Source organism: Pelophylax lessonae (assembly GCF_965119305.1).
Source record: "Pelophylax lessonae genome assembly, chromosome: 7".
Classification (NCBI taxonomy): domain Eukaryota; kingdom Metazoa; phylum Chordata; class Amphibia; order Anura; family Ranidae; genus Pelophylax; species Pelophylax lessonae.
The window spans coordinates 49,835,241-49,858,154 of record NC_138774.1 but is presented as its reverse complement, the minus strand read 5'-3'; the positions used below and the strand labels follow the sequence as shown (position 1 = coordinate 49,858,154).

At 45.8% G+C, this 22,914-nt stretch overlaps 2 protein-coding genes across 2 annotated transcripts in view; both read right to left on the bottom strand.

The window, feature by feature from the left end:
- The window catches only part of LOC309560277 (antigen-presenting glycoprotein CD1d-like), a 293,187-nt gene that overhangs the window by 242,847 nt on the left and 27,426 nt on the right, over positions 1–22,914 (bottom strand). The gene's annotated exons all lie outside the window — the stretch shown is intronic.
- Positions 2,685–22,914, bottom strand: part of LOC309560280 (antigen-presenting glycoprotein CD1d2-like) — a 28,568-nt gene continuing 8,338 nt past the window's right edge. The window contains exons 3-5 of the mRNA XM_082263878.1: positions 18,563–18,829; positions 16,306–16,411; positions 2,685–2,837 (exon numbers count right to left, since the gene is read on the bottom strand). Coding sequence (XP_082120004.1) covers positions 2,777–2,837; positions 16,306–16,411; positions 18,563–18,829 — 434 coding nt within the window. The 3' untranslated portion in view covers positions 2,685–2,776. The remainder of the gene's footprint in view (positions 2,838–16,305; positions 16,412–18,562; positions 18,830–22,914) is intronic.

Below are 22,914 nucleotides of genomic sequence, written 5' to 3'. Positions count from 1 at the left end.
AAGAGAAGTGTTTACATACTTCTCTTTCACTGTGCCGGCATGGAGATCTATGTGCCGAGGTCATATATATATGTAGACACACACTCACGTGTGTTTGAGCTTTAGGGTGCACACCCTAATGCAATAGGCTGCGCACACCTATGCTTGTGTATACTGTGAACGCCTACTGTACCTCTAGCCATCATATACTACGTTCTTTGCTGTCAGTTCAACCTATGTGAGCTCATGTTTGTGGCCTAAACAGGCCGCCACCAACTTGTGTATACTGTGAACGCCTACTGTACCTTAAGTTTGATATAGACCCCTTGGGCCATCGAGCCAGGGTCTTTTTTTTTTGAATAAATGTTGCTGTGTCAGACCTCTTAGGGCCATTGGGCCCGGGTCTTCTGGAAAATTGTTTGTTGTGCCAGATCCATTGGGCCATCGTTCCAGGATCCCTGTGGATAACAAATAGCTGTGTGGGACGTCATCCACAGCTCTGACAGATGAAGATGTTGTTGCCGCAAAGTTCAAGTATGTCCAGGAACTTTGGTGGGGGGTGCCCTACAGGACCCCCATGTTACTTCCCTGACACAGCAGGACTGCAGGTCATACAAAACTGTGACTTGCCCTGTTTCCCTAAAAAAAGTGTTTGGAAAGACAGCTAGAGGGCGCTGTGTTTCGCTTCATCAAAAGGACTCTGCATAGATAGCCAGTGATAGGGGACAGACTCTTACAGCCAAGAAGTGGACCCCCGCGAGACAAGATACTGGTTAGCAGAGGTAGTCAGGGAGGAAGTGGAAAGATCGCCCTTAGAGCTAAAAGGAGGGTCTTTCCACTCAACTGTCAAGACAGTTAGGCTTGCATTTTCCTATGTGTATGCAGTTGACTAACTTTTGCTTCCTTTTCTTCTCTACAGGTGGGACCATCTTAGAGATAGTCAGTTAGGATATTTGCATTGTATTTTTCTTCATTGTTCCACCAAGCGAGTTTGTTTGGTGGGAGGTGCATCAGTTCTCATGCACCTTAAGCAGTTCGTAAATTTGTACAGCAGAGTGTAAAGATCTATTTTTCCACCGTAACTTATTTGTATATTTGTTTTTCCCTTCTCCCCCTTTCCAGGTTTGTGGGATACTCCTGATTTTTGGCAATGTTTTGATAGGAGGCAGTTGCGGTGTGGGGTGGATGTAGCACCCTACAGGTAGGTGCTAGGTAAAGTATAGTGGGCCTTGTCTGCCTAACAGCAGGGCCATGATTTATTTTTGTCAGTCAGGGTGTCATGGCTTCCAGGTGTGTCTGCTGAGAGGGGAGTCTCCCCACTGGCCCTGTGAAGGGCTTCTCATTGGGCAGTGGAGGAAACCCAATCAGGGACACATTCAGGCTTGTAACTACCCCAGGAGGCAGATTCTGCCACAGAGGATTCTGGGAGTGGGTATAAGTCTGAAGGGGGTGCATGACGTAGTGTCTATGGTGGGAAGCAGAGTCCCAGGAGCGAGAGTACGGCTGTCTCCCCTCCTGTCAGAGGAAGCGGGTGTCCCGGGTGGCGGCCTTGGAATGTGAAGCTGAGCTGCAGAGGGATCCGGTGTGCCGAGAACCAGCGGAGGGAGAGAGGGATCCAGTTCCAGGAAAGCCTACAAAGGTCGTGAGTACTGTGGACTGCCCCTGGGGGTCTGCCTAGTGACAGAGGGGACCACTTCGGGGGAAGGTTCTGGGATCCAGGAGTCAGCTAGCGGTAAAGGGGGTACCTAGTGAGAGGACCCTGAGGGGTTAAAGGAAGTACCTAGTGAGGGGACCCTGAAGTGTTAGCGGGGGTACCTAGCGAGAGGACCCTGAAGTGTTAAAGGGGGCGCCTGCCGTTGGGCCCTGTAGAGTCAGTATACAGTGTAAAGTGTAAAAGTTAAGGGTTGCAGCAGCACAAGTATCTACACAGAGCTACCTCAGCCAGCGCAGGGCTGGAGGGAGCTGTTCAGTGACTTTTGAGCTAAAGCAGTGTCAGGAGTCAAGTATTTCACAGTCCTGGATCTTCTGAGTTGACAGATACGTCAAAGTCGAGGTTCCAGCACAGTTTCAGTTCTACAGTATCTTTAAGCGTCAGGAAGCGCTGGTTGGCATTCAGCTGGTGTCAAGACAGCGCCAACAGGCATTTTTCTTCGTGTCTCAAACTGTACCTAGTTGAGCCAGAGGAGTATCCCACTCATTCCCTTCTCCCATCTCCTAAATACAATAAAACAAACAAGCCAAAGATGCCGGAATGGTCCTTGTCTCAGTTCTCACACCTGGGTTCACAGCTCAAATGTTCTGAAAGTGTTACCGGTAACAATGGTAGACCTACCTTATGCTCAAGGCCTAGAAAACCTGCTACACACTTTTTTTTACCAAAAACATGTAGTAGAATACATATTGGCTTACATTTATGAATAAATTTGAATTTTTAAAAATTTTTATAGGCTATGTTTTAGAGCAAGTAAAAAATATTGTTTTTTTTTTGTTTTTTTTTTTTTCAAAAATTGTCCCTTTTTGTTCATAGCACAAAAAATAAAACATGCAGTTGCAATCAAATAAGCTCTGTTAGTGGGGAAAAATGACACAAATGTTATATATGTACAGCATTGCATGACTGCGCAATTGCAAGTCAAAGTAACACAGTACCATATCGCAAAAAAAAGGTCTGGTCATGATGAGTGGTAAATCTTCCGGAGGTCAAGTGGTTATACAAACTTTATTTCACAAATTAATATTTAATACAGGTTTCAGTTGCTGTGAAATTATATATGGTTATTGTCTGTTTATCAACAGTTCAGCAACTTCTTCTCCAGGAGAGTCGGTCCATGGTCAATCCGATGATGGATGTATATCTTCTGTTTAATGTGAAAAACAACCTGGATTAGTACCTTTTGTTTAGCAGTTAAAATAAACTTTATAGAATAAAACAAAATATATTGCAGTGATGCACGAGCAACCCTAAAAAAGCAGAAATTATAACTTTTCAGTAATACCATGGAACGGGATTATACAATAGTTTGTGTAATGATGACTAGATATCTTCAGATCTGCTCTTCTGTCAGTCTGCTGGAACAGAAGCTGAGATTTATTGTGCTGGGCTTTAATCTACCTGGTTTGCTCGTTGAATTAGTTAAAGGGTTGTCTGTGAAGGTTTTTATTTATTCAAGTTTTGGTAAAGTTAGTGGTCGTTGGTTACATTCAACTGGATCTGTAATGTTGATGTTTCACCAGTAATCCAGGTGGCTTTTTCACTTCTAATAAGTTTTGGGAGCATGCCCCAGCATTAATACCCAGCACGGGTAATTCAGATACCTTAGCCCAACTACCACTATGTCATGTAATACATCAAGGCAGATGCTGGTTGTCCAAGAACATGACTGCATGTGTGAAAGTTTGTGTAACCTCCCTATTCTCTTTTTATAATCCAATTGCTGTGGAGCCATAACAGGTGTTTATTATTTTAGTTACACTGGTGTAAGCTGTTGTTAAACTGCTGGGGTAGAGTTGGCATAAGTGGGTGGCAAATGGTGTAGATAGCCCTCACCCCTGATTAGGGATGGTTGTTCCAGTATGGTGTAGGAGGCCTCTTTACCACTTTTTTGCAAACCAGTTGTCTTCTCTGTCAAAATTGTGCACTTAACTGGTCTGAACTTCAATTACAAGGGCCTATATGACAGTTTAACCCCCTGTTTACGCTACTCTAAGCGAAACGCGTCAACGTCACCAGCCCGGCGGTGCACTCTCCATACCTCCTCTCGGATGGCAGATCCCTCGGAGAACGAAAACAACCCACAGTGTTATTACAGATGACAGGACGTAAACGACACTAGGATTTTACACACAGCCAGAGGATATCGAGGTAACACTACAACAAGGTACTGTTCACTCTTGGGGCGAAGAAACAGCCACACGGCTGTCAGAGTCATGGACACATGCAACCGGCTCAACACCTGCAATCACCCCACACGCGGTATGCTATTTATTTAGCACGGGCCACACCGGTTTCTATAGTAGTCTCCCAAGGCTCTGCATAAGTCCCCTTCAACAGTGAGATACCTCACAACAGACTTCCACCTATCTATTGGGCTGTAGTTGGAGGGACATATAGCCAGCATCAGCCTATTTAGGCTACAGAAGGGGTGAAGAAACGGCACTACTGCCGTCAGAGAGACAGGCATCTCTGTTACATCTCTGCCAAATCCCCATACTTTATTGATGCACATTAGACGATCGGTCTCACGACCATCCCGCAGCAGCATACTGCAATACTCTCCCCCAGTCACGATCTTCCATACCGCTGCAGCCATCACCAACACGTGGCTTTTCTCTCCCCCCCTCCTTTACATGACTGAGTACATAACTCACTTATTTTTGGATCTATTCAACGGCACATTTTAGTGCACTAACTCAGTCAACCTAAACCGATCCGAACCTCCCCAGGAGTCTATCAAGAAAACCCCACCCCATCACGGTTTTTGGAATACATCTTGTCATTATATTCTTGATAATATTACCATTGTGCACCGGCCGGTTTTGTTATTTTCCGTCTACATGTTTTGTAAGTCTTGTTTCTTGTTGTCTCTACTGGTTTTACATAATTTGTAACTTGCACGGTTGTATATTGATACACTTACATTTTTTCAATAAATATCTATGTTTACACTTATTCATGTTCCCCGACTCATTTACAGCTGACAATTATAACCTACTGTCATTCTGCAGGCTATGCAGAATACCTTGTTCACACCCCTGTCCCACCTAACCTACTGTAACATGACGGCCGATCGGGAGCCCTTTTTTCCTGTGAGGATGTCATTTGATGTCCTTCTATGATCGTGCCTCATGCGCACCCCATGGTTCTCGCTCTGCTGTGATCTGTCACCTGCTGTGTTCACTGGACACAGCAGATGACAGATCACTGTACTGGCCCATTGCTGGTACCATGTGATCGCTGTAGCCAATCACAACAGATCACATGACAATTGTACACAATGAAAGGCTTTGATTCATGCCTTTCATTGTGAACTATTATGATGAACTTTGTGATTGATCACCGTGATCACATGGTACAGACAGGGCCAATCACAGCTTATCTGCCCCATGTGATTAGCTTTGGCCAATCACAGCTAATCACAATAGTTAACACTGAATTAATCATTTTTATTCAGGAAAAATGATTGCTTATAACTATAAAATTCACAGTTATAAACAATGATAGTGTGTAAAAAAAAAAATATGTTGATCACGTCCCCAGAGTAGTACAGTATTACTACGGTAAAAAAAATTGTACAAAAAGAAAAAAATATAATAAAAAAAGAAAATAAAAATGTTACTTTTTTTTTTATTTACATACTGTCACCAGTAAGTGTCCCTGATCACAGCCACACTAGTTACATGATGATGCTGTCCTGCACTGGTGACAGTATGTACGAATTTAAAAAAACATTCTGAGAAAAACATTTTTTTTTATTTCTTAAGTGGGGTACACACTATAAGAAAATCGGGCGAACGATCGTCCAATTTTCCTCGTTGTTTCACAGCAAATCAGAACCGATGAACGAAAATTCGTACAAAAAATCTCATGCGACAAAGGCTTTTTTTTGTTGTTGTTTGTCTCTGCTCATGTGCAGTCTTTCTTTTCTGATTTTTCTTGTACAAAAATCATATGAAAACGATACATGTTAAACGAAAATCGTTCCTTTTTCTTACGTCCTCTGACAGTCGCCGCCCACTCATACAGTCTTCTCTTATGGGTATTGACCACTTATCCACAGGAGCAAGCTAGGCATAAGATTTGTTATAACACAAAACACTTTGCATAGACACACCTATAGGGGGCTGTCCCTCTGGTCCAATACCCCCCTGCTAGCAGCATTCCCAATTCAGTTTGTCTTTTGCCTAGTCAGGAGTAGGCAGGCTTCCCTTAGCTGGGGCTACAGTCTCAGTCTTTTCTTCTGTTTTCTTAATTTTTATTTCTGCTAAGTGGTTTTTTCTTTACACTGATAGCTTTTTATTTGATCCTGCGCTTAGTTAGTCAGACTTCGGAAGACTACAGCGTTTGCGGAGCTGGGAATCGAACTGGTTGTAATAGAGCCTTACGGAATCCCAGCCCGCCATCGAGCGTTAGCAGGCTATGCGTACGCCCTGGCCTCGCAAACGACCTGTCCCTGTCCTCAGGGACAAAATCCCACGAAGTGGCTACTTGGTTCTTTGATGAAACCTGTTTTTGCCTCTGTAATGTTCTCTGGGGCTGTGGTGGAGTGGACCAAGGTGCTCAGACGCACCCTTGTGGCTGATTCCGCCCCTCCTGCTACTTTGGAGATGGTGGACCAAATTATTCAGGCTGTTTTATACCTGTGTGACGCGGCCTTGGATGAGGCCCCTTTAGTCTCACGACTATCTGCTGTCGCAGTGATAATCCGTCGCATGGTGTGGCTAATGAGCTGGTCGGCTGACCAGACTTCCAGGAAGACGTTGTCTGACATCCCTTATGCAGGGAATCACCTTTTTGGGGACTCCCTGGACGAGTTGGTTAAGGAGGTCACTGGGGGCAAAAGCACTCTGCTGCCCCAAGCACCCAAGGGTAAGTTTTTCTGCGGTAAGCGGGGCCCTTCCTTTAAACCAAATCAGGGGTCCTTTCGTGCCTTCAAGGCACAAGACAAGGGCAAATCCTTCAAGGCCGCTGGTGGCCAGAAGAAGCCTTGGGCGGGCAAGTCAAAAGCTGCCTACACTGGCACAGTGGCCCAGTCCTCCTCAACCTGAAGGGGCGCCCTCACCCGTTTCAGGGGTGGGGGGACGTCTGCGCGGTTTTCCCAAACCTTGGATGTCCCGGATTCAGGACAGGTGGGTTCAGGAACTCATTCGGTCAGGGTACAAGATTGAATTCCGATCGCGTCCAGCAGACAGGTTCTTTCCCTGAAACCTTCATTTGACCCCAGATCGTTTGCAAGATCTTCAACGGGCGGCTCAGGATCTCATCGCCCAGGGGGTGATCGTCCTGGTGCCACATCGGGACAGATTTCGGGGGTTTTACTCAAATCAATTCACAGTGCCCAGAAAGGAGGGCAAGGTGCGTCCGATTCTGGACTTGAAATTTCTGAAACGCTTTGTGCGGGTTCAAAAATTCCATATGGAATCCCTTCGTTCGGTGGTAGCCTCCCTGAGCCCAGGAGATTTCCTGGCTTCAATCGAACTCAAGGATGCATATCTACACATCCCCATATTCGAGGGTCATCAGAGGTACCTCCGGTTCGCAATCGCGGAGGAGCACTATCAGTTTGTGGCATTACCTTTCGGTCTCGCTTCGGCTCCAAGGGTGTTTACCAAAGTGTTGGCTCCTGTTCTAGCCCTGTTGCTGGCACAGGGGATTGCGATCCTGGGATATATGGACGATCTCCTGTTAAGATCGAGTTCCAGTCCAACTCTGTTGCGCGATCTGTCAACCACGGTTCAGACGCTCCAGGAGTTCGGGTGGACCATTAACTTTCAGAAGTCGACATTGTCCCCTTCTGTTCGTCTCCCTTACTTTGGGATGGTCCTGGACTCCGCCCATGCAAAAGTTTTCCTGCCGGAGGACAAACTCCGGACTCTGCAGAACGAGGTCAGGTCCCTCAGGGAAAACGAATCCTCATCACTCAGGACCTGCATGCGGTCCCTGGGTTTGATGGTGTCAGCCTTTGAGGCGATACCATTTGCACAGTTCCACACACAATCTCTTCAATCCTGGCCAAGTGGGACAGGCATCCTCATTCCTTGGAAAGGAGGATATCTTTGAGTCACCAAGTCAGAGAGGATCTTCTGTGGTGGCTCCAGTCTCCGGCTCTGATGGAGGGGAAATCCTTCCGGCCGTTATTATGGACAGTGATCACCATGGACGCCAGCCTGCCTGGCAGGGGTGGCGTTCTGGGCACTCTGTCTGCCCAGGGCACTTGGTCAGAGGAGGAATCCTCCCTACCGATAAATATCTTGGAACTGCGAGCGATCAGACTATGTTTGCTCCGTTGGTCGGATCATCTTCGGGGCTACCCTGTGTGTGTGTGCAGACAGACAACGCAACTGCGGTGGCTTACATCAATCACCAAGGGGGCACCAGGAGTGCCTGGGCGGCCCAAGAAGTGTCCAAAATTCTGTCTTGGGCCGAGACGCAGGTCCTGGCGATTTCGGCAGTTCACATTCCAAGTGTGGAGAACTGGCAGGCCGATTATCTGAGCCAGTGGTGGGATTCAGCAGGTTCGCACCGGTTCGTTGGAACCTGTTACTAACATTTCACAAGTTCCCCAAACCGGTGCAAGCCAGAGATCGGGCTGCTCTATTATTGCCAACCAGCCGGTAATTTACCAGCACAGCTGGTATTTGGGGATCCCCAGCAATTGCCGGTATTTTTGTTGAAGCATCTGTGCACTACACTGGTTGCTAGGGTGGCCAGCCGCCTAGCATCTAGCAACCAGTGACGTGCCGAGGAGGAGAGGAACCAGCATGCAGAGACCAGCATGCAGAGCGAGACAAGGAAGATCCACCTCCGTGACTATTATTGAATGTCTGGCTCCACCCACCTCCTCCCTGTATCTTCACAGTGCGGCCGCTGCAGAAGAGAAACTGCCTGACACAAATTGATGCTTCGGTGAGTCTCCCCCTCCTCTCCCTCCCTCCTCCTTCTCTCTCTCCCTCCTCCTTCTCTCTCTCTCCCCCTCCTCCCCCTCCTCCTTCTCTCACTCTCTCTCTCTCTCTCTCTCCCTCTCTCTCCCTCTCTCTCCCCCTCCCCTCCCCCTCCCCCTCCCTTCATCCCTCTCTCTCTCCCTCCCTTCATCCCTCTTTCTTCCCCCCCCCCTCTCTCCCTCCCTTCATCCCTCTTTCTTTCCCTCTCTCTCTCCCTCCCTTCATCCCTCTTTCTTTCCCCCTCTCTCTCCCTCCCTTCATCCCTCTTTCTTTCCCCTCTCTCTCTCTCCCTCCCTTCATCCCTCTTTCTTCCCCCCTCTCTCTCTCCTCTCCCTCCCTTCATCCCTCTTTCTTTCCCTCCCTCCCCCTCTCTCCCCTCTCTCTCTCCCTTCCTTCATCCCTCTCTTCCCCTCTCTCTCCCTCCCTTCATCCCTCTTTCTTTCCCCCGCTCTTTCTCTCCCTCCCTTCATCCCTCTTTCTTTCCCCCTCTCTCTCTCTCCCTCCCTTCATCCCTCTTTCTTTCCCCCTCTCTCTCTCTCCCTCCCTTCATCCCTCTTTCTCTCCCTCCCTCTCTCTCTCCCTCCCTTCATCCCTCTTTCTCTCCCTCCCTCTCTCTCTCCCTCCCTTCATCCCTCTTTCTCTCCCTCCCTCTCTCTCTCCCTCCCTTCATCCCTCTTTCTCTCCCTCCCTCTCTCTCTCTCTCTCCCCTCCCTCTTTCTCTCTCTCTCCCTCCCTTCATCCCTCTTTCTTTCCCTCTCTCTCTCCCTCCCTTCATCCCTCTTTCTTTCCCCCCTCTCTCTCCCCCTCCCTTCATCCCTCTTTCTTTCCCCCTCTCTCTCTCTCTCCCTCCCTTCATCCCTCTTTCCCTCCCTCTCTCTCTCTCTCCCTCCCTCTTTCTCTCTCTCTCCCTCCCTTCATCCCTCTTTCTTTCCCTCTCTCTCTCCCTCCCTTCATCCCTCTTTCTTTCCCCCCCTCTCTCTCCCCCTCCCTTCATCCCTCTTTCTTTCCCCCTCTCTCTCTCTCTCCCTCCCTTCATCCCTCTTTCCCTCCCTCTCTCTCTCTCCCTCCCTCTTTCTCTCTCTCTCCCTCCCTTCATCCCTCTTTCTTTCCCTCTCTCTCTCCCTCCCTTCATCCCTCTTTCTTTCCCCCCTCTCTCTCCCCCTCCCTTCATCCCTCTTTCTTTCCCCCTCTCTCTCTCTCTCTCTCTCTCTCTCTCTCCCTCCCTTCATCCCTCTTTCCCTCCCTCTCTCTCCCCCTCTCTCTCTCTCTCTCTCTCTTCATTACTCTTTATTCCTCTTTCTCTCTCTCCCCCTTACTTTTGTTCTTTCTTTCTCCATCCCTCTTTCTCTTATACTCTCTTCCTCCCTCCCTCTCTTTTTTTTCCTTTCTCTCTCTCTCTTCATACAGGGGAACGGGGGAGGTTGCTGTGTCCACTACCATTCACTGATGTACTAACTCCCTGCCTTTAATTTAACCAGTTCTGGACCAGAAGGATTTCCCCCCCTCCATGACCAGGCCATTTTTTGCAATTTGGCACTGCGTTACTTTAACTGACAACTGCTGTACCCGAATAAAATTGATGTCCTTTTTTTCCCACAAATAGAGCTTTCTTTTGGTGGTATTTGATCACCTGTACAATTTTTATTTTTTTATTGCGCTATAAACAAAAAAAGAGCGACAAAAAAAGAATCCCAATAAGCGTATTTTGATTGGTTTGCACAAAAATTATTGCGTCTACAAACTAGGGGAAAGATTTATGTCATTTTTATTTATTTATTTATTTTACTAATTATGGCGGCGATCAGCGATTTTTAGCCGGACTGCGACATTGCGGCGGACAGATCGGACCCCTAACTGACATTAGATAAAAAAGAAATTACACCATGCTTAAGGTCGGAACTGGTTACTAAAATTTTTGAATCCCACCACTGATCTGAGCCGCCAGACCTGGGACCAGGGGGAATGGTCCTTACACCTGGAGGTGTTTCAGATGCTGTGTGCACGTTGGGGATCCCCGGACGTGGATCTGTTCGCGTATCGTCTAAACAACAAGGTGGGAAGGTATGTGGCAAGAACACGCGATCCTCTGGCAGACGCCTCGGATGCGCTGGTGGTGCCTTGGAATCGGTATCGCCTGATTTATGCCTTCCCCCGATTCAGTTGTTGTCCAGGTTCCTTCGAAGGTTGGTCTCGGAACCGAAGTTGGTGATTCTGGTGGCCCCGGACTGGCCGCGCCGGTCTTGGTAGGCGGACACCATGCAACTGGTCGTCGAGCCTCCCTGGCGGCTCCCGTTACGAGAAGATCTGCTGTCTCAGGGGCCGATCTTCCATCCTGCTTTACAGTCGCTGGCTTTAACGGCGTGGCTGATGAAAGTCAGGTCCTGAGAGATCGGGGTCTCTCGTTGGCGGTCATTCCTACCCTACTCAAGGCTAGGAAGGCCTTGTCCGGTAAGATCTATTACCGTACTTGGAAGGCTTATTTTGCCTGGTGTGAATCGCAGGGTTTCCATCCTCGCTCCTTTTCGGTGGCGAGGTAGTTAGCCTTCCTGCAATCTGGTGTGGACCAGCTTCTTGCGCTGACCACTATTAAGGGTCAGTTGTCTGTGCTGGCAATCCTTTTCCAGCGCCCTTTGGTGTCAAACTCTTTGATCAGCACCTTTATTCAAGGGGTGCTCCCCCTAGGAGAGCGCCTTTACCTCCTTGGGACCTGAATTTGGTCCTGTCCATTTTGCAACGTCCTCCATTTGAGAACATCAGGGAGATTCCTCTGCCTGTGCTGTCACGGAAAGTTGCCTTTCTGGTGGCGATCACATCTGCTTGCAGAGTGTCGGAGTTGGCGGCCCTGTCTTGCCGCTCCCCTTACCTGGTTTTTCATAGGGATAAGGTGGTCTTGCAACCTCACCAATCTTTCCTTCCTAAGGTGGTATCCGATTTTCATCTTAACGAGGATATTGTCTTGCCTTCACTGTGTGCGAATCCAAAGCATCCTAAGGAGTTTGCCTTGCATTCCTTGGATGTAGTCCGGGCGATCGGGGTGTACCTGTTGTCTACTGAATCCTTCAGAATGTCGGATTCTCTTTTTGTCCTTCCTGAGGGCCCTCGGAAGGGTATGGCTGCGTCTGCGGCAACCATTTCTAAATGGATCAGACAGACGATAGTTCAGGCCTATTCAATGAGGGAACGGGGTGGCTCCCTCTACCAGAGCGGTGAGTGCGTCCTGGACTTTCCGACATCAAGCATCGGTGGCCAAGGTGTGCAAAGCAGCGACTTGGTCATCCGTGCACACTTTTTTCCAAATTTTACAACCTTGATGTTTTGGCATCGGCAGATGCCTCCTTTGGCCGCAAAGTTCTGTGTGCGGCAGTGCCATGAGAGGGACATAGCGTTTAGCCTGTCCCCACCTGTTGGGGTTGTTCCCCCTTTGTTGATTTGCTTTCCTGGGTTTGTTCGCTCCTGTTGAGCTTTTCTGTTACCCAGCGTTTAACCTTTCTGGTTCAGATAAGGTTCTTTTCTCTGACCTGGGTGCTGCGTTGCCTTTGCGACGGTTGCGCTTCCAACCCCTCATGTCTACACTGCTTTGGGACATCCCATAAGTGAAGACTGTATGAGTGGGCGGCAACTGTCAGAGGACATAAGAGAAAATGGAATTTTTGTAAGATCTTACCGTAAAATTCCTTTCTCTGAGTCCTCTGACAGTCGCCGCCCCCACCCCTCTTTTTTGGGGTTTTTGGACTAGCTACTGCTTGCTACCAAACTGAATTGGGAATGCTGCTAGCAGGGGGGTATTGGACCAGAGGGACAGCCCCCTATAGGTGTGTCTATGCAAATTGTTTTGTGTTATAACAAATGCCTAGCTTGCTCCTGTGGATAGGAGGTCAATACCCATAAGTGAAGACTGTATGAGTGGGCGGCGACTGTCAGAGGACTCAGGGAAAGGAATTTTACGGTAAGATCTTACAAAAATTCAATTTTTCCCATACGAGAAGAATTTTGGAGTTTGTTCCATCGAAAATTTTTGTACAAAAATTCTGAATGGGATGAAGAAAGTTGTGTACACACTATACGAAAATCAAACGAAAATTCTTTGGACGAAAATGTTTGCCCAATTTTCTTATAATGTATACGAACGAGGCTTTAATTTTCCAAAAGTGTGACAAAAAAATGACAACTTTAAAAAACTTGCAATGCCTCTTACAAAATACTTTGAGCTGTCTACTTTCCCAAAAGTGGTAATTTGTATACTGTCATTTGTATGAGATAGGCCATCAGCACATTAGGATTAATTGATTTTCAGATATATATACCATCGTTTGTGTTATAACTTTCCTACAGACTAAATAATATACACTGATTTGGGTTATTTTCACAAAAGAAATGTAGGAGACTACATTTTGGCCTACATTTAGAAAGAAAGATTATTTATTTGGAAAATGTTATAACAGAAACTAAGAAAAATATGATTTAAAATATGAAATATGATTTCCAAAATCTTTGGATTTTTTTATTTGCTTATTTAACAAACAATAAAAACAAAAAAAAAACAAAAAAAACAATGGTGAATAAATAGCACAAAAAGAAAGCTAAATTTGTGTGAAAAAAATAACAATTTCATGGGTACAGTGTTGCATGACCGCGCAATTGTGATTCAAAGTTTGAGAGCGCTGAAAGCTACAAATTGGCCTGGGCAGGAAGGGGATGAAAGTGTCTGGTGTTGCAGTGATTAAACAAGTACCAATTTCCGTTACTAATTGCACCAGCCTCATACGGTAAACAAAAAAAAACTTCCTTTGCCTTCCCTGACTGAGCTAAATTCTTAAATTCTGCTTCTCCACACACTTCCCCTCGCACACATTGCAGCTCACAGTAGGGAGGTTTCAGCAACAGAGGCAGTGCTGTCCACCTAGAAAGTAGTGAGAAGGACTAGGTGTGGCCAGATGCTGATTGACAACCTACAGTCTTTTGAATCAGCAGTGACAATGCAAAACCACACCCTTTGCAGCATTTTTCTTCCCAAAGAGTCACAACCTACATAAGAGTGGCTACTCTGCTCTGAATTCAAGTGAAGTGTAGCATCCTTGCTACACCACCCGAGGAAGCTTTATTCAGTAAACTTACTTATTTACTCACTGACAGGATCAACAGTTAAATTTTAATGAAAAGTTAAACTACTTGTGGATCTTCTAAAATGCAAAGGTACTCATTTGCATACTGGACTAGTTCCATAATTCTTCATCCAAGCTCTGGGTTCAACTGGAAAGCCATATGAACCCAATTGACCTCTGTGCCCTCCCATGGACATTATTCACACATCGTAGGGGCTTGTCTCCCCTGAACGATCTTACTTGTCAGACGATCCAAATTTGGCATTGCTTGACATCCTTCGGGGACCTTTCTAAACCTTTCAGGCCTATGACCCCCCCTATTTTGGACCCTGGCCTTCCCACCGGCTTTGCATGTTGCATGGTTTAGCTAAAGGAGGATCATAGGAGGCTTACTCAAGTCCTCTGAGTAGATCTGTCATGAACAACAGCTACCCCTTCCGGGCCACTCTCTCGACACCCAAAACAGTGGCTCAGAAGCAACAAATACTATCCTATATTTGTACTATCCCTTCTTTACCAGCCATTCTAGCAGAACCAACAGGACTCAAGGATTTGTTTTTTTCAGGCGGATCCCCCAACACATGTGGTTTCCCAACTTTACTCCTTTTCGTTAAATGCTTTTCCCCTGAACTCCCATCATACATGCAGGCCTGGGAATCAGAGCTATCTCATTCTATTTCTCTCACAGACTGGCAAAAATAGTTTATCTTGACACACAAACTCTCCCTAGCCACCAAGACTCAGGAAAGAGGGTTTAAATTGATAACTAGATGGTACAGATGCTATTCGACTATCCAACATTTTAATCCATCACTGCATGGTATCTGCTGGCAATACCTTGTCTCTGAAGGTACCAGGCTCCACATCTGGTGGGATTGCCCTCCCATGAAGAAGATTTGGCAACAAATCTTCGAATTATACCACAAGCTGATGGCGACCTCTATTCAACCCACACCAGAGGTAGCCCTCTTGTCTATGATTCCTGGATCTTTCAAATTTATAGAGATGTATTGCGACACTTCCTGGCCGTGGCTAGGGTAGTAATTCCCTGCTTCTGGAGATTGACAGCCATACTTCCCTGGGGGATTGGGCTATTGAGGGGGACCGTATCAGAGACCTGCAATGTCTGCTGGCTCAGGAAGCAGAAAAGGAAGATCAGTTTTCTCTCACTTGGACTTCATAGTCCATGTTCCGCTACTACTCAGTTTGTCTCTTGGGCTGAAGGTGACTCTCAGTGTGTCCTTTTTCTGGCCCTTCCATCTCTCCTCTTTTTTCCTTCCCCCTTTCTTTCTTGTCTTTGTTCCTCCTAGAAGCTTTATGAGCATCCTTTTGGTTAATTGCCCATCGTAGACAGTGTAGTTCCTTCCCCTCCAGTATACCTTGCTGTTAAGTGCAATGTTTTTTCTATTGTGCTTCACGAAGTCTCAACATTTCCTGTTTAATTAATTTATGATTGATGCTAATGTCAATGCCTCGTATTTCTACTTGTCCCATGTTTGTTTATTTCACAATTCGGCTGACTCTCTGCAATGACTATATAAGCTTGTTAAAATATCTGAAAGGTCCTGTTGCTCCTTTTATTTATGATACTTTTGTCTCTGGATTACAAATATGTTTGCTGTACCTATTAATTTTTTAATAAAATAATATTGAACTAAACTACTTGTGGATCATACCAAGTCTGCAGGTGACCATACTGTCCAGACAGACTGGGTCTATTTAGGTATGTCAATGTATAAAATGACATTTGGAGCAGAACAATCTTCATTGACCATTATAAATATAACAGATTAGAAAAAGTCAAATATTCTTTATAAAAAGAAAGAAAATATGTTCAGTCCAGTGGTGGACCTGCCAACTCTGGTGTTCAATGGCAAATGCCAATTGAGCTCCACTGTCCCGGGCAGTGAGCACAGGGCCCACTAGAGGACATTGGGCCCTCAGGTCACCCTTGTGAAGTCTGTTTCTGATTGTTTGGTCAGAAACATTCACACCAGTGGTCTGCTGGAGGTCATTGTGTAGGGCTCTGGCAGTGCTCATCCTGTTCCTCCTTGCACAAAGGAGCAGATACTGGTCCTTCTGATGGGTTAAGGACCTTCTACGGCCCTGTCCAGCAATCCTAGAGTAACTGTCTGTCTCCTGGAATCTCCTACATGCTCTTGAGACTGTGCTGGGAGACACAGCAAACCTTCTGGCAATGGCACATATTGATGTGCCATCCTGGAGGAGATGGACTGCCTGTGCAACCTCTATAGGGTCCAGGTATCGCCTTATGCTACCAGTAGTGACACTGACCCTAGCCAAATGCAAAGCTAGTGACAAATAATGTCAGTGGCCTTCACCTGTAAAACCATTCCTGTTTTGTAGGTCTCATTGTTGCCCATCTGCTGCACCTGTTGTTAATTTCATTAACACCAAAGCAGCTGAAACTTATTACTAACTACCTCTGCTACTTAACTGATCAGATCAATATCCCAGGAGTTTAATTGACTTGATGCTATACTCTAATTAAACAGTATTCCTTCATTTTTTTAAGCAGTGTATCTCGATGACGATGATGTCTTACCTGCGCTTTTTAGTCAACTTCACAAAGCATGCCAGCCCGACCACACACACAATGACAGCAACTGTTATCCCTATGACGAGTCCAATCGGGGTGTGATGTATCTCATCTGCGGAGGTGATAAAATTAGGTCAGTATTACAATGTAATGTGGGGCCAAATAAGAAAAAATGCTACAGCTAAATAGGAAATATTATATAAAGGCCACTAAAATTGGTACTTAAAGGAAAAGTACAGCCAAAGCTCATTTGTCTGTACTTCTTCTGTGGATTACAAAAGTGCAGTTCGTTCTGCACTCCTGTGACCCATTTTCAGCAGACAGCGGGCAGAAGCTAACGTTACAGAGCCGTTCCAGCCTGGAGCAAGATCACGACAATATGTTCGGGATCCGCCCACAACCCTGGACCGGCACCTGGCTCAGGCTCTCAGCAAACCGCTGACAGCCTGAGCTGGCAGCTCCCTCCCCCTCCACAGCCCAGCATTCCAGTGAACACAGGGTAGAGAGCAGACAATGGAGCTGGTAACTGACAATCACCAGCTCTCTGTTATCAGAGCTCTGAGAATTAAGCGTTCAGCAGTCTCAGTCTTATAGCCGGCGGGGGACAGATGCATCGGGCCAATGCTGCATCCACCTAAGTAAGTATGATTCTTTAAAAAAAAAAATGCTCGGCTTCTCTTTTAAGGTAAAATCAATAAGCAACCAGCATTATCAACAGCAGTCTTTGTATTTAGTCCATTCAAGACTACCCCCTCAAGACAGTGCTGGTTCCATGGGTCTCCATTACTCCTACATAGATAGAGAAGCAACCCCAAGACAGGACGTGTGCTAAAGGCCGAATCACCAGGTGAAAATAAAGTAAAACATTTAAATACAAAAAATAATGCCGCCATCAAATCTAAGGATTGGTAAGTTGCAATATATTACATTTTCATTTTTGGGTTTAGACACGCTTTAATGCATGTGTGACCCTAATCACTAACATCTCATATAAACTTTATCATAGGTGTGCACAGCCTATTGCATAAGGGTGTGCACTCCAAAGCTCAAACACACGTGTGTGTGTGTATAGGTATATACTGTATATATACACAGTATATATATATATATATATATATATATATATATATATATATATATATATATATATATATATAGGGCAGTAGGGAAATGGACAGTGTCACTAGGGCAGTGGACAATGTCAGTAGGGCAGAGGTTGGTTTCATTAGAGCAGTGAACGATGTCAGTAGGGCAGAGGTTGGTGTCAGAGTAGTGGACGATGTCAGTAGGGCACTGGACAGTGGCAGTAGGGCAGAGATTAGTGTCACTAGAAAAGCAGACGATGTCAGTAGGGCAGTGGATGCTGTTAGTAGGGTATAGATTGGTGTCACTAGAACAGTGGACGATGTCAGTAGGGCAGTGGACAGTATCAGTAGGGCAGAGAATATTGTCTGTAGTTTAGTTGTATTATTATTTTTTTATTAATACTTACCATTATATTGTTTTTATTATTTTTTACAATTTTTTTACAATCATTTTTTATAATTTTTTATTTTTTTAAAATTTATTAGGAACCCTATTGGGGAGCTTTGGTAAAATATCCGGGCTCTAAACAGACAAACAGAGTGATTAGGGTGTGCCCAGCTACACCTGGCATGCACTGTGTGCATGCTTATGAACTTTACTATGTTATTGGTTATTTTCAAATATAGCTTTCAATATCTTTAAATCTGTGGCTTTTTCTATAATACCTGGTGATCCTTCCATGAGGGTTAGTGTTCAGGCTCTTCCTTATAGAGGGTAACAATGCTCCTTCCTAAATTTGAGGCTAAGCTCAGAATAAGTAGATATTGACTTCCATTACAGGTGCATATCTAATTAGAACTAGCCATCCCATCTCCAACAGAATATTATTTTCCTACACCCCCCCCCCCCATTTATTTAGCAATGGGAGCAGAAAGAAGCAAATAATCAGCTATGTTTTATTTATGCGATGCTGCTTTCACAAATAAAAGAGTGAACACATTGCTAAAGTGCTACGTAAGAAAAAGGGCAGGTGCTTGACATGAGACCTGGAAAATAGCAGTGTCTACTACAGTGATTTCCAGCTTCTATGGGGATCCCACAGGTATGGCACATGCAAGTCGCACCAATGTAACTATATAAAAATTGCCATAACAAAATGTCCTCTTTAGTTCTGATTTTCTAAAATTTATTTTAATTTAGCATAATCTCACATTCCAATACGTCAAGAAATACTCACCCAAATGTACTATTAGAGGTTCTTTCAAGCTGCTGTGTTCTACCTGGCAGTAGACACTTTGCTTCTCTATGGAATTTACAGTTGTTGACACTGTTATCTGGTAAGTTCCATCTTCATTGGGTAGAGTAATGGTTGACAACACTTCTTCCATTTTATTTTCCTTCCACAAGCTTACATTGATTGGCTTTGGATAGAAGCCAGTGGCCATACAGATGACCTCTGTACCAAATGTATCAAGTTTCGTGAACATGTAGACCTGTGGCTGGACTGACATATATGGAGAAACGTTAATTAGAAAAAGGACAGCCATTTCCATGTTATATTAAGAAGGAAGAAAATGTAGAGCTGAGCAAACAGGGCACCTGGCAAAATGGTGGTGGCGTCCTGGGTTACACTGACCAGCAAAACAAGGGGAAAGGAGCTAGCTAACACTGCCACAGAAGATGGGTGTGGGGGCGGTTTGAAGAGTGGGGGTTTTATTGCATTGCCAATGACAAACATTGAAAGATGGTTTAAATAGCCCTGAACTGGCAGTTATTATTTTGGTCACTAGAATCAATGCTGATGTTATTAATGCAGTCAATGTCTTGAATTATTATTGTGGTCACTGGCATGGATGCTGAAAAGTATTACTGCAGTTACTTGCCCCAATGCTGGGGTTTGTTATTGTGGTCAATTACACCAATGCTGGGGGTTATTATTATTGTGGTCATTGGCAGCAATGCTGGGGGTTATCATTGTGGTCATTGGCATCAATGCTGGGGGTTATTATTGTGGTCATTGTCAGCAATATCAGGGGTTATTATTGTGGTCATTGGCAGCAATGCTGGGGATTATTATTGTGGTCATTGGCAGCAATGCTGGGGGTTATTATTGCGGTCATTGGCAGCAATATCAGGGGTTATTATTGTGGTCATTGGCAGCAATGCCAAGGGTTATTATTGCGGTCATTGGCACTAATGCATCAATGCAGATACTGACACATGCACAATAACAGGGCAGGGGCACAGTTTGGCATCATTGCCTTGTGCACTTAATGACCTTGTCACAATGGCAGGAATAATAGGTTTTATTACCCGATAAGCTTGCCATTGGAGCAATTATTATTCTATTAACTGTTACAGGACAAACTGTCCAGCAAAATAAGCTATTACATTTACAGGAAGTCCCTGTCTCAGGTGCTAAATGGTCAGAGAAGTTGTTAGTCAACCAGAGGGGGTATTGACTGCAGTGTACTTGATAAAGGCACAGGGAGACCACCATCCTACAGAATTTGGACCCGATGGTCAACATTTTAAAGAGAGAGAGAAGCAAAATCTGGCAGAATCAACAAGTGTGTATAAAACATGTACTTGCACCAATACAAACAAGCCTGGACAATACATTTAAAAAGCATAAAGGGAGCTATTTAAGCATCCTTATTATTTGGGTTTGCATACCAGCCCCTTCCCTTTAAAGTGGGCATAAACTCCCTTGCATGATTTTTAACTATAAGTAAGCCTATAATAAGGCTTACCAATAGGTACAGTAAATATCTCCTAAACATGCAGCGTGACGTCACCGGCGCATGTGCTCTGAAGCAATGGCATACCCGTGTCATTCCTTCAGAGCCGTGCCCTAAACAGTGACTCCTGGGTGCATGTGCGGGAATGACATCATCACGTCATACCGCTGAAACCCTCAAACCTGGAAGGAAGATCAGGGGAAGATGGAAGTGCCTTAAGCGGTGACAGGGTGCCACTGGAGTCTTCGTTTTCAGGTAAGTCTGTCGTAATGTGCTAGTATGTGATGCATACTGTCACATTATGACTTAAACTGCCTTGGGTCAATTTTTTTTATTTTTGCTGTGGTTTAATATAGTTGAGAGAATGAATAGAATGGGGAAGAGTGAAGACCCATTTACATCAGCCTGGTCTGCTGTGGTGCATACTAATTTGAGTGGGCTGCCTTCTGCATGCAGGATTGTCAGCAGTGCACAGAAATGTACTCTAATGCATTACTGTGCTGCAACAGAGTAGCACTGGAAAGCCATTCAGAATGACAATGTATTACTGTAATGTGGGTTACCATACCCATTACCACGTTGCACTGGTGTGAATAGGCCCTAATCTACCCTCCCATGCTATCAACGCTTACATCGCTTATGAACAAATGGTCCTCCCTACCTCTTTCCTGGATGGGGAGAATTACAGTCCTCAAAATGTCGATCTTACCCAAGATCTTGTACCTGTTTCGGGTTCTCCCGATTGGGGTACCAGCTTACTTCTTACGCATTCTACAGAAACGGGCTTTGGAATACATTTGGGGTAACGCCAAACCCCTCTTACCCCGACCGACGCTGTATCGACCACGTATCCGAGGCGGGCTTGGGGTGCCACAGTTCTCCAAATACTACTATGCTGCACAGTTGGCTCAGCTCCCTAAGTATCATGCAACAAAGGAAGTCCCATTGTGGGTCTCCATAGAAGCAATGGACTGTGATCCTCTCTCTGTGGCTAACCTCCTCTGGCTCCCACCCTCACAACGGAGATGTGTTACCAATCCTATCACTAAGCACAGCCTAACCCTTTGGGATAGACTTAAACGTCGTTTTCACCTTCAGTCCCCCCATAATCCCCTACTTTCTTTTCTCCGCAACCCCTCGTTCTACCCAGCCTGGTACTCCCGGACTTCTTTCTCCGAGTGGACTAGGGTTGGCTTGATACGTGCTTACCAGTTCTTCACTCCCCGGGCTTTTCAAACCTTCCCAGCCCTGCGTGAGGCCCACAACCTCCCTCCTGGCGAATTGTTTCGCTACTTGCAACTGAAACACTTCTTTAGCCAGAACGCACCGGCGCGCGATAGCTCCCATACGTTCTCCACCTTTGAACAGGCTTGCAAAACAGACCCGCATAGGAGGGGGCTCATTTCTGATCTCTATGCCCAACTCCTGTCGGTTCAAGAGACTACCCCCCCGGCATATGCTTCCAAATGGGAAAGGGACCTACACCTCTCCTTGGAAGACTCTGACTGGATCCAAATTTGGCAAGCCACTAAATCGGCTTCCCCAAATATTGTAGCCTTGGAGACAAATTACAAAGTCCTTACCAGATGGTACTTGGTCCCAGCCAGAGTCTCCAAGTATGTGCCACAATACTCACCTCGTTGCTTTCGTGGTTGCGAGTCTCTAGGTACCCATGCACACATTTGGTGGGAATGCCCCACGGTCCGTACCTTTTGGTCCGAAGTGTATCGGGTTTTATCTACAATCTTCCACACACCCCTTACCCCCGATCCTGCTTCTGCGCTCCTGAACCGCAAGCCACCTGACCTCACACATCGCCAATTTAAACTTTTCCTGTATGTCACCACAGCTGCCAAACAGACCATAGCGAAGGCCTGGAAAACTTCCTCCCTTTGTTTCCTGACCATGAAAAATAGAGTCACTCAAGCTATGATCCATGCTAAAACTGAAGCTATCCTGCTGGATAAACGTATACCTTACGAAAAGCTCTGGAAACCATGGATTGACAACTGTCTTCCGATAGGCTTTGATGAATCTCTTGTACTAGCTTGACCTGTGGTTACCGACTCCCTGATGGCTTTGTCGATCTGAACCACATCAGTGGCCCGGGACTCCCTCCGGGCACCCTTCCTCTCCAGCATAACCCCCCCCCCCACTGTTTTGCCCTTCCTCTCCCCCCCCGTCCTTCTTGCCCCCCTTACTCCCTTCTTTTTCTCCCCCCCCCCTTGTTGCCTCGAGTTGGCCGCTACCTAATTTGTTTCCCTATTGTGGCTGGACCACAAACTTTTGCTGCACTACGGCCTCCCTTTTTGCCCTACCCCCAGCCGCCCCTGTGCACTGTGTTTATCCCTTGTACCTGTATTCCGGGCGCCCAGCTTGCCCCTTTCCTATTCCTTAACCTGATTGTTATGCTACTACTTGCTGTTCATGATGTCATTTTGACGTGTATTCATCTGTTATGCACCACTGTTACCTATTGGTATTGTTTTGTACTACATTCCTTCTGCCTTAATAAAAACCGTTTGAACAGAATAGGCCCTAATCTCTGTCAGATTTATATTGCTGTCTGTGTATCCATTGGAGAGGCTCAAGCTCTCTATTCAATCTGATGACGATTGTCACTGGAGCAGAACATGAGGGAACATTCAAAATCCTATATTCCCCTGCTGTCACCTCAACAGTTGGTGAGTGGAGTTGGATATCTGTTCTGGTGCAACTGTCTGAAAATGGAATTTCACTCACTTTCGGTTGTGTCTCCAAGAAATAAAGTGAAGGAAAATCTGCCTAATGGGACACAGACATCAAAGAAAAAACCTGCTCTGTCCCAACTTAAATGAAAAGGTTTTAC